Source organism: Aphelocoma coerulescens, chromosome 14 (assembly GCF_041296385.1).
Source record: "Aphelocoma coerulescens isolate FSJ_1873_10779 chromosome 14, UR_Acoe_1.0, whole genome shotgun sequence".
Taxonomy (NCBI): Eukaryota; Metazoa; Chordata; class Aves; order Passeriformes; family Corvidae; genus Aphelocoma; species Aphelocoma coerulescens.
This window is the reverse complement of record NC_091028.1, coordinates 2493383-2505339: the sequence shown is the minus strand read 5'-3', so window position 1 is coordinate 2505339 and position 11957 is coordinate 2493383. Positions and strand designations below refer to the sequence as shown.

At 57.2% G+C, this 11957-nt stretch overlaps 1 protein-coding gene across 2 annotated transcripts in view; it reads left to right on the top strand.

Annotated features, from left to right (window-relative positions):
* The first annotated feature begins 7473 nt into the window (after nt 1–7473).
* XPO6 (exportin 6) overlaps nt 7474–11957 on the top strand; it is a 57663-nt gene continuing 53179 nt past the window's right edge. The window contains exon 1 of one of the 2 annotated variants that reach the window (XM_069029862.1): nt 7474–7747. In XM_069029862.1, coding sequence (XP_068885963.1) covers nt 7745–7747 — 3 coding nt within the window. In that variant the 5' untranslated portion in view covers nt 7474–7744. The remainder of the gene's footprint in view (nt 7748–11957) is intronic. The other variant, XM_069029861.1, reaches the window with a different exon arrangement.

The following is an 11957-nucleotide window of genomic DNA, read 5'->3' as shown; positions in this document are numbered from 1 at the left end:
TGCCCGGGCTCCAGCCGCCCTCTCCCGGTGTCGGCTGCCGCCTCCGGGCTCGCCAGCACGGGCTGAGACCGGGAAAACTCAGCCCGCCTGCCCGGGGCACCGCGAGTCACCGAGGAGCCCCTGCTCTGCCTCCCGGGGCTCTGTCCGACACCCCCAGGCTCTGGCCAGCCCTTGGCACAGGGGACATGGCACAATCGGGGGGAAATCTCTTGGCCTGGGTGCTCGTGGGTGCCCCGTGCCTGCTGATTGTGGGGAGGGAGGCGTGGGAGCCATCCCGGCGGCTGTTGCCCACGGGCACGGGGGGACAGGAGCACCAGGGTGACTTGTAGGGGTGTCCCTGCCCCACAACAGCGTCCCTGCCCCAGAAATGGCATCTTTACCCCACGATGAGTGTCCCTGCCCCCAGACGGACCATTGCTGCAGGCAGTGTCCAGCTGCTCCAGGGAGATACATCAGGCGTCAGGAGCTGCCAAACCTGACACGTCATTGTTCCCCATCCACTGGGACTGGCTCAGGGACCAACACACGTCCCCCAGGTCCTTGAGACCAAATCCTGGTCCCTCGCCCCAGCCCACACCCTGGGACAGGAGCAAAAGCCACGTCCTTGGGAAGCTGGAGAAGGAGAACATGGAGAGGCTTCCCCAGCCTGGCCTTGGGCTTCGTCATCTCTCGCGCTGAATTATTCAGTGAGTGGCTCTGCTGTGGCGTCTGCTCCGGCCACACCCCCGCTAATGGCAAAAATCGATGGCTTTTTAATTCCTGATGGCCACAAAGCTCCTGGCTGTGCTGCTCTGGGTCCCGTCCCCCCAGGAGAGCCTTATGATCCCAATTTTATCTCATGGAATCTTGGAGTCCCAGAATGGTTTGGGTTGGAAGAAACCTTCAAAACCATATTGTTCCATCCCCTGCCGTGGGCAGGGACACCTTCCACTAGCCCAGGCTGCTCCAAGCCCCAATGTCCAGCCTGGCCTTGGACACTGCCAGGGATCCAGGGGCAGCCACAGCTGCTCTGGGCACCCTGTGCCAGGGCCTGTCCACCCTCCCAGGGAACAATTCCTTCCCAATCTCCCATCCATCCCTGCCCTCTGGCACTGGGAAGCCATTCCCTGTGTCCTGTCCCTCCATGCCTTGTCCCCAGTCCCTCTCCAGCTCTCCTGAAGCCTCTTTAGACTCTGAAAGGGGCTCGGAGGTGTCCCTGAAGCCTTCCATTCTCCAGGTGAACACCCCCAGCTCTCCCAGCCTGGCTCCACTGGGGCTGTGCAGGGTGTTTGCAGTGCTCCTCTTCCCATGCTGGTCCTTGGATGCTGGGAGAAGCATCAGCATCCCACAGGCATTGCACTGAGGGCGTCCATGGGATCAGGGGGGTCCCCCCACCACAGCCAGACCCCAGGCCCCCAGGTCCCCTGGCGTCAGGGCCCTGGCACCCAGCCAGGCACCCACTCACCAGGAACACGCTGCAGGAGCAACAAAAAATGTTAAAATTTAATGCCTTGGCTAATGGGCTGAGCAGAAGTGGAGCAGGAACCTGGAGACAAAGGGAAGAGGATGAGTGTGCCCAGGCCTGGGGAGCCCCTAATGGCTTCTGGATTTGCATCCCACTGCACCCTGTGCTTCCTGGAAGAAGAGGACACTGTGTTTGGCTCACGGGACCCTCCTGCCTCACTAAATAAAATCCCACCACAATGTTGGACCAAGGGGCCAGTCACGAATCCATGTGGCTCCTGATGGATCCCCACAGGAGCTCCTGGTGAGGGACAGACCCCTCAGGAAGAGACCTTGCCCATGGGAACTCAGGCTCCATCATCCTCCTCCACCCCCACCTGCACCTCTGCTGATGTCCCGCAAAATCGTGGGATGCTGAGAGCAGGGAGAGGCACAGAGGGGCAGGTCAGGACATCCTGCTGTGTTGTCTGCGTGGATTGGAGGTCTGGGAAGAAGGCTGGGACACACTGAACTTAGTGTAGGTTCAAAAGAAGCCACAGCCTAAACGAGTCCTTTCTCCCTGACTGTAAGGGAGGGGAGGGAGAGAACTGCTGTGGCTCCCACTGCTCCTGTGGCTCTGGAACTGTTGGAAGGGGTGGTTGGGACACTGGGATGAATTTCCAGGGCTCCTTTCTTGACCCACAAAGCCTGTCTGAAGCTTAGTCTTGCTGTGCTCCCCATCCCTGTGTCCTTTGGGGATCTGCTCAGCGCACTGTCCCCGGGGGCTTGCTCAGCCCCGGGCTGGGAGCAGCCACCCTTCAAAGGGAATCGGGAAGCCATTCCCAGGGATACAGCCAGTGCCAAAACCCCGGCATAGTCCCAGATGGATCCCAGCAGGGTGTGCAGCAGAGCAGGAGTGGAGGCAGGAAGACCTGGCCAGGACCGGTGGTGGCCACAAAGCTCCCTCAGCCACCACGGCCACCCTGGGTGGCCCTGACCAGTGTGCCCAGCACAGGGGTGTGGGATGGGGTGGGATGGCAGCCCCAGCTGAGCACCCTCCACCCCCGGGACAGCAGGCTGGGGGTGCCTGTGTCCCACCCCACGCCGAGGCAGGCGGAGGAGGACCCAGACCCATCCCGGGGAAGAGCTCCCTGTCCCCGGGCTCTGCGGGGTTTATCGAATTCATTATCCCCACTTGTACTTTCCGCAGGAATTTGTGCTCAGGAATTTTTACCTGCTGGGTTTTTACAGCTTGCTAAATAAGCAAATTCCTCGCCAAGGAACATGGGAGATGTGGGGGCTTTGTGGTCAAAACTTTTTATTGGGCTTCTAAAACACAGTTTAACCCTTTTCATCACACTGCTTTGCATGAGGTGGCAGGGCAGTAAAATGCTCGTTTCTCCGTGGCATTCCCAATGAGTTACAGCTCGGTTTGTGGCAGGAACAATAAGGAAGATGGGAACAGAGGGAAGGGATGTGAGGGGAAGCACAGCCAGCTGCTGGGTTGGCATGAGGCTCAGACTCACCCTGAGGGCAAAACCCAAACGCTGCAAAACGGGAATGAAGCAATTAAATGTGATGAATATTTGAATGTGGGATTGAAGGGGCTGGAGCAGTGCAGGAGGCTTGGAGAACAGGCATTTCAGTGCCTGCTTGTAATAAAAATTGAGAGATAAACCATGTGGTAACAAATTATTTTCAAAAATCCTGTTCCCTTCATCTCCCCAAACTGCTGTTCAGCTCCATGCCATTTCCACTCCTTCTGTGTTTTTAAAGCATAAAGTTACCAAATAAATTTTAAAAAGAGCTGGATGGCTTCTCCTGCCTCGGGGCTGGTCCAGGCACAGTCCAAGCACTGCTGCTCCCTCTTTAGGGATGGAGGAGCCCCAGATTGAAACAGGGGCTGCCACAGTCACTGGTTTGGATTTTGTTTAAGACATGGCACTTCCAACAATGGGACAAAACAGGCCCAGGCTCTGGCATGGCCACATTCCCAGGACAGGCTCCTCCTCATGCTCCAGTGATGCTGGAAGCAGATACAGAATTCCCACCTTGTTTTTTCATGGATCAACAGCAACAGGAGGTCCCTGATGGGGCTGTGTGAGACCTGGTGTTTCCTGTGCAAGGCACGAGGACACTGGGGACACCTGGATGTGTCTGTAAGGTCTAAAAGGGGCCTGGAAGGGAAATGGGGACAGACCTTTAATAAGGGCCTGGAGTTCCAGGCCAAGGGGGAATGGCTTCCCACTGGCAGAGGGCAGGGATGGATGGGATATTGGGAAGGAATTGTTCCCTGGGAGGGTGGGCAGGCCCTGGCACAGGGTGCCCAGAGCAACTGTGGCTGCCCCTGGATCCCTGGCAGTGTCCAAGGCCAGGCTGGACATTGGGGCTTGGAGCAGCCTGGGCTAGTGGAAGGTGTGGGATGGGGGGTGGGATGGGATGAGCTTTAAGGTTTCTTTCAACCCACACTGTTCCATGCTTTATGATGCCTTTACCTTGGGGCAGGTGTTTCTAAAGCAAAGGCTTGCAAAACTCAGCCTCACATCCCTGAGGGCTGTTCCACATCCTTGGCCTTTGCAGGGATAACTGGAATAGAGGAGAAGTCTCCCTGGAGGGACCCAGCAGTTTGGCAGAAGGTTCCTTCTTTAGGTTCCCATCAGCTGCTCCGTGCCTGTGGATCCCTCCCTCCTCATCCCAGGGAGCTGGAGCCGCTTCTCTTTCGAAGACCCCAAAAAAACCCCATCCCCAAATCCCCCAGCGGTGGAAGCAGCAGGGCCCCTGCCTGGGGAGGCTCAGGAGATCCCCGTTCCCACTGTCCCCAGCTCCTCGGAGCACGTGGCCGCACACAGCCCTGCCGGGATGACAAACGGTGCTAATGAGATTATCCTTTTAATGATCGCCATGGTAACGAGCCCGCGCAGCTGCACGTCCCAGTGGGAGCCCTGCTGAGGTGGCAGCTCCAGCCTCGGATCAACACGGACGTACCTCGGCTCAGTGGGGGGGTTGGAGAGGCCTTGGAGTGGGTTTGCAGGAGTCAGAGGAGTTTTGGAGATGTTGGAGGCGTTTTGGAGCTGTTAGGGAGATTTTGGAGGCTTTGGAATGATTTTGGGAGGGTTGGAGAGGTTTTGGAGGCATCGGAGGGTTTTGGTAGTGTTGGAAATATTGGGGGAGGTTTTGGAGGGGGTTTGGAGGTGTCAGAGGAGTTTTGGGCAACTCAGAGGAGTTCTGGAGAGGTTTTGGAGATGTTGGAGAGATTTTTGGAGGCATTGGAATGATTTTGGGAGGGTTGGGGAGGTTTTGGAAGCATCTGAGTGTTTAGGTGGTGTGGGAAATATTGCAGAGATGCTGGAGTGGTTTTTGAAAGGGTTTTGGAGGTGTTTTGGAGGGGCTGGGAATGTTGAAGAGGGTTTGGAGAGGTTTTGGAGACGTTGGAGAGACTTTGGAGAGGTTGCAGGTGTTTTGGAGGTGTCAGAGGGGTTTTGGAGGTGTTAAAGGGGTTTTCAGAAAGCTCTGGAGGAGTCAGAGGGGTTCGAAGGTGTTGGAGGGGTTTTGGAGGCAATCGAAGGTTTTGGGGGTGGTGGAAATTTTGCAGAAGTTTGGAGGTGTTGGAGAAGTTCTGAAGGTGCTGAAGATCTTTTGGAAATGTTGGAAGATATTTGGAGGTGTTTGAGGGATTTTGAAGGTGATAGATTTTAGAGGCGTTGGAGGGGTTTGGAGGGTGCTGGAGGGATCTGGGAAGATTCAGTGAGGTTTTAGAGACATCAGGGTTAGAGATCTGGGGAAGGCTGGAGAGGTTTTGCAGGTGCTCAAGGGGTTTTGAAGGTCTTGGAGGAGTTCTGGAGATACCAGAGAGATTTTGAGGGTGTTGGAGGATTTTGGAGGAGTCAGAGAAGTATTGGAAGCATTGGAGGGGTTGCAAATGTTGGAGAGGTTTTGGAGATGTGCTGGAGATGTTGGAGAGATTTTGGAGAGATTGGAGGGGGTTTGAAGGTGTTGGAGAAGTTTTGGAGAGGTTGCAGGGGGTTTGGAGAGGTTTTGGAGGTGATGGAAAGGTTCTGGAAGTGTTGGAGGGGTTGAGGAGGTGTTGGAGAGGGTTTGGAGGGGTTGGAGATGTTTCAAAGGGTTTGGAGGGGTTGGAGGGGTTGTGGAGGTGTGAGAAGGTGTCGTAGGGCATTTTGGAGGCTTTGGGCAGGTCTGGAGGTGATGCAGAGGCAGGGTTTGGAGCTGATGCTCTACCTGGGGGTGCACACGATGATCCATCGGCACAGCCAGGCTGTGTCTCCTCACCTGCTCCTCCCTGGGCAGCTCCAGCACCCTGCCTGGCCTGGGAACAGCGGTTTCCCTGGAGGGGTGAGCAGGACCGGGGCCTGTGGGGTCAGTGCTCTGCTGAGAGCGTGGAAATCAAATCCTCCGTGATGGAAAATCCTCCTGGAGACCCCACGGGACCGCTCAGCCCTAAGCTCCTTGTGGAGCCCTGGGGCCAGCTCCAGCCCCACAGAGGGTTTATTCTCCCTCCTCCCGGTGTTTAATCCTCTAAAGGAAGTGCCAGCCTCTGCAATGTCCCCACGGGGGTGTTGTCCCCTCTAAAGCCCATTAAGCCACTGGGTTGAGCCGCCTCTTGTCACTGCAGGAGCCACAGGAATTTGGGAACCGTAAGGAATATTTTGATCTGTATCAGCCTCACTGGTTTGGAGTTCCAGGAGTTCCCAGCTCCTTGATTTTGTGAGGCAGCAGTTAGGGACTGGATTGCCATTTCCTTGACATTAATCTAGTGGGTTCATGGATCTGGATCTCCCTGTTAATGCCTTTGCTCCTGGCCACGTCAGGCATTGGAAACTGATGGCCACAAAGAGCTCCAGGCGGAGGCAAACCCGGGACATGGGAATTCCCAGCCCAAGGACTCCATGCCATGGAACTTTGTTGTCCGTGCTGAGGAGGGCTGGAAGGGTTGGGGGTTGGCCCTGCCCTGGTTCATTTAATTACTTGATTAGTTACACGGGCACAAAGCCAGGAGCCACATTTGGAGCCCTGGTAGCTCGTCAGGGGGGCAGGAGACAGCACAGGCATCCCTGGGGGCTGGGCTGGGCTGGGGTCGAGGCCCAGATCCAGGGCCAGCTCCAGGTGCAGGCTCAGGTCCAAGCCCTGGCCCAGGTCTGAGTCCATCCCCAACCCCGTTCCTATCCCCATCACACCCCATCCCATCCCTAACCCTAACCCTTCCCCATCTCATCCCATCCCATCCCATCCCATCCCATCCCACCCCACCCTAACCCATCCCATTCCATTCCATTCCTGGCCATTCCTAACCCATTCCATTCCTAACCCATCCCATCCCGAACCCTAACTCTCACCCTAACCCTTCCCCATCCCATCCCATCCCATCCCATCCCATCCCATCCCATCCCATCCCATCCCACCCCACCCCATCCCATCCCACCCCACCCCACCCCACCCCACCCCACCCCACCCCACCCCACCCCACCCCACCCCACCCCACCCCATCCCATCCCATCCCATCCCATCCCATCCCATCCCATCCCATCCCACCCTAACCCATCCCATTCCATTCCATTCCTGGCCATTCCTAACCCATTCCATTCCTAACCCATCCCATCCCGAACCCTAACTCTCACCCTAACCCTTCCCCATCCCATCCCACCCCATCCCATCCCATCCCATCCCACCCCATCCCATCCCATCCCACCCTATCCCATCCCATCCCATCCCAAGCCCCGCCCACAATGGGCGTGCCCACAGTGGCCCCGCCCCCTCGGCCCCGCCCAATCACCGCCCATTTCCTGCCGCGCGGGAAAGCGCGCTCGGCGCATGCGCACTGCGCTGGGGGCGGGGCCAGGCGCCCCTCCGGGCGTGCCCTTCCCTCCGCGCCCCGCGAGGCGCCGCGCCCTTCTCCAAGATGGCGCCGGGCAGCGCGCCCCGCCGAGTGCGCATGCGCGGAAGGCGCTGCCCCGGCTCTGATTGGCCGCGGGCGCCCGGTGAGCGCTTCCGGCGGGAGGGCGGGGCGGGCCCGGGATGCGCCTGGCGTAGCCCCGGCACCGACACCGGCCCCGGACCCGCGCGGGCCGCGCCGCCCGCCGCACCCGCCCCGTCCTCCCGCGGCCCTGCCCAGCGCCCCGGGGCTCCCCGTCCCGCCGGCCGGGGGAGGCCCGGGGGCTGGCTGCCGGCAGCTCTCCGGTGCCCGTGGCTGCGCGGCCGGCGGGGGCTCGCCGGTGCATGGGCGGGGAGGCCCCGCCGGGCCACCGCCGGCCATGAGATGAGCGGAGCGCGGCGCCCTGCCTAGAGCCGCCCCGGGGCCGCCGCGGCCATGGTGAGCTGGGGGAGCGGGGCCCCGGGCGGGGACGGGAGGGATGGAAGCAGAGCGGGGAATTGTCCCGCGGGGCCCGGGACACCGGAGCCTGGGGGGCTGAGGGGCGGCTGCACCCCCCGAGCCACCGTGGTCACGCGATGTAAAAAGCCGGGAAGGCAGAAATTCTTTCTGGGAGCGTTGGTGCCTGGGGATGTTGGGAATTAATTACAGGTTTTACGGCGTTATAACCAGTGAGGGTGCTGAGGGGGTACCTGGAGCAGCTGTGGCTGCCCCTGGATCCCTGGCAGTGCCCAAGGCCAGGCTGGACGGGGCTTGGAGCAGCCTGGGCTAGTGGAAGGTGTCCCTGCCCATGGCAGGGGGTGGAGGCTTCAAGGCCCCTTCCAACCCAACCCATTTCGTGATTAAGATTCTCCGGCGCCAGCTGTGGGCTTGCCTTGATGGCCTCCAGTTTAGCCTTGGATAAGCTGTAGGAATGACCTGGATTCCTTTCTGTGCTGGAGACATCGGCCTTCAGCTGCCTCCCCGCAGTGCCAGCCGGGGCCATCGAGAGATGCAGGGGCAGATACAGCACGCTCTGACTTGCACAGTCTCTTCTTCCCCGTGATAAGAAGCCGCAGGAGAGGTCTCTGATCCTTTGGGTGCCCGCAGAGCCGGGCTGGCAGGGCTGGCAGGAGGGAATATGTCTCCAGGGGATCGGCGTGCTGCTCACTGTCACCACCCCAGAACTGCTGTCCTTATTTTCCCCTTGTACCCACAGGGAAAACTCGTATCCCAATATTTATTGGGATGCCAAAGGGAAGGCACAAACGTGTGCTTTGCAGGTGGGTAGGGAGTGGGGAGATGCTTTCAGCAGCCCTGGATCTGCCCATGGGGCTCTGCCTCCTTCGCTGTCTCACCCAGAGAGTCCCACTGAGCACAGGCTGTAGTTTCTGGCCTAGTTTTCACCTCTTTCTAGCTTAACCTGCCTTAGGTGATGTAGGATCAAGCTTAGCACCCCTTTTCTTCTGAAATTTGGGATCCTAGTTGTGAATTTATTCACCCAGGAGCTGAAGTAGTCACAGCTGCTCACTGGTACGTGATGGGTATTTTAGTGGAGCTTTGCTCTCTGTAGCCTGTTCAAGTTGAGCTTCATCGGTCCCTTGGAGAGGCTTTGCTGCTCCATCTGGGATGTGCTGGGGTGGGATGTGGTCTCCTCAATAAACACTGGCAGTAGCCTGCTGCTCCTGGGGGTGTGTGGATGCTCAGGGTGGGCTCCTGACATGTCTGCCACGTGTCCCAGCTCTTTGTGGGTTTAGCTTCAGCCAAAGGGTGACATTTTTGAGGTGGATTCTTCTTAAAGAACACGCCAGGTTCACAAAGATGAATAAATGGCTTGCAGGGTTTGGTAGGCCAGGGTGTGCACTTCAAATTGCAGGTGGCAGAAGGACTTGTTAGTTCTTCCCTCACTTTCCTGTGGATACACACATTTATCCTCCTGAATTACACCTTGTTTTCTTCTTTCTTTCCCTTGAACATCCACTATTTGGCTCAGCCATGAGTCCTGCCTGTGGAAGTTGAGAAGCAGTCCCTGGCTGTGCTGCAGGATTTACTGTTGTAACTCATCATGTGACTCCTGTGCAAGATTTTCCTTCTGTTCCCATTTCCTTGGAGCCTACAGATGGGCATGTTCTGCTGCTAGTGCACCCTCCTTCCCGGAAACAGTTGGAAAAGTGTGAAGATGAGCTGCTGGAAGGCACACTGGGAACAAATAAAACATAATTCAGCTCTGCTCCAGAATAACAGGCTGCTGGAAGCAGATTTTCTGTAGTGGGGTTGAAATGGAAGGGAATGAGCAGGGATGAATTAGAGCTTGATTAACTGGGGAGGGAATTTGGGAGGAAATTGGGAAGGCAGGAGGGAATGCAGTGATGCACAGTGAGCTCAGACACTACAAATGTTGTAGAACAAGTGCCTGTTTGCTGGGCTTAGTTGCCACTCATGGCTCAGAAATCTTAATGCCACTTAAAATTTGGGTTCAGAGGAAGCTTCAATCATTCTTTGCTTTCAGAGGTATTTGCAGAGAGCTGTGGGCATCCCTGTGTGGTGGCTCTTGGGGTGCTCCTGCCTGTTGTGTGTGTAAATAGGGCTTGTGCAGTGTCCAGTTTGGGGCTTTCTGTAGGAGAGGTGGTGAGGATGTCGTGGTGTCTCTGCAGGGAAAACAGGATATTGCAAAATCCAGGTGGGTTTCTGTGGAGTTCATCTCTAAACACACAGAACCAGATCCAACTTCAAACTTTTCTCCACAAATTATTGTATTGTTTCCTACTCAGCTTTTAGGGTCCTTCTAGAGGATTTTAGTGAACAGCTTCAAGGTAAATATTGTTCATGGAGCTATCCTTGAAGGGATTTGTTTTCCGTCCAAATAAGCCATGTCTTTGTCTCATCACTCCTTCCTTCACCTTTGTTGCTTCCACTGGTGAAGATGAACCATCTCTGAAGCCCTGGGAGCACAGCTGGGATCTCCTGAGCAAACCACTCCCCTGGGAATTGCATTTGTAACTCCCATGTGAGGCTGGAATTTCGGTGATTGCCTCCTAGGAAATACATTCTTTAGTTATATGGGATTTATATCCTGCCAGCAAATCCAACAGCTTAGGAGAAGGGACTTCCAGGAAATGCTGCTTGGTGAGGTTTGGGATTCAGAGATGCTGCACAGCTGCAGACTGGCTTCTCCCAGAGCAAATCACAGTTCCCTTGGGTTGTCCCTGGGCCTCCCAAGCGAGCGGCCACGCAGGGAGCAGGCAATGGAAGTGGCAGCCCAGATCCAGGGAATCTCGTGTCCCTGTTCTGTGTGAGGCACACAGAGCTGCTGAAATGGGAGCAGGCAGTGGGCGTCTGTAGCTTGGATGTTTCTGAGTTTCCCACAGCAGCATCCTGGCTTTCATTCCATAGCCTCCCTTACCACCTTCCCATTTTTTAGCAGTGAGTGCTGTCGTTTTCTCGTGCTTGAAGCTGCCTGGTGATGGTTTAAGCCTTTCATTCACGAAGGAATGAAGTGTGTGTGGATTGCAGCATGTCCTGCCAGGTAATGCTGGTGAGCCCTGGGTTATCCTGGTGCTCGTGGTTGCCAGGGAGCTCCTGCTCGATTACCAAATAACTCCTGTTGATTCTGTGTGAGCCTCGCTGAGCTGGTGGCCCTGAGGCTAGCTCAGGCTGTGGGCTGTGAACCAGAGCTGCTGTGGGGAGCACTCCTGCTGTTTGCAGGTGACTGAGGACGTTGTGACAGGAGGGAGCAGCAGCTTCTTGCTCCTGCAGAGCCCCTTGGCCTGGCTGTCCCATCACCCTGGGGACACTTGGGTCCCATGTGGGCTGTGCTGCCTGTTCGTGGCATGGGTGAGCTCAGGGATGCTGTGCTGCCTGTTCCTGGCATGAGTGAGCTCAGGGATGCTGTGCTGCCTGTTCCTGGCATGGGTGAGCTCAGGGATGCTGTGCTGCCTGTTCCTGGCTCGGGTGAGCTCAGGGATGCTGTGCTGCCTGTTCCTGGCATGGGTGAGCTCAGGGATGCTGTGCTGCCTGTTCCTGGCATGGGTGAGCTCAGGGATGCTGTGCTGCCTGTTCCTGGCTCGGGTGAGCTCAGGGATGCTGTGCTGCCTGTTCCTGGCATGGGTGAGCTCAGGCATGCTGTGCTGCCTGTTCCTGGCCTGGGTGAGCTCAGGGATGCTGTGCTGCCTGTTCCTGGCTCGGGTGAGCTCAGGGATGCTGTGCTGCCTGTTCCTGGCATGAGTGAGCTCAGGGATGCTGTGCTGCCTGTTCCTGGCCCAAGTGAGCTCAGGAGTGCTGTTCTGGCCCAGGTGAGCTCAGGGATGCTGTGCTGCCTGTTCCTGGCATGGGTGAGCTCAGGCATGCTGTGCTGTGAGGACACAGGGAGGATGCTGCTGCTGCTGCAGAGGCAGGAAGTGCTGGCACGTGGCGAGGTGGGCTCAGCTTCACAGCAGGGTTTTGGGATTGATGATGATGATGAAGAGAGAGCTGAGCGTGCTGTCCCCTCCCTCTGTCCCCCAGAAGTACCAGCTGAGGTGCAGCATCAAAACCACACCACTGAGCCCGAAGTTGTGCCTGCTCTCAGTGCATCCCCTTCATGTGCAGTTCCAAATAAAAGCAAACCCTTTGTAGAACCCTTCTGACTCAATCAGCTGCTGAGCAGAGAAACAAGAGAGTAGGAACTCGGCAG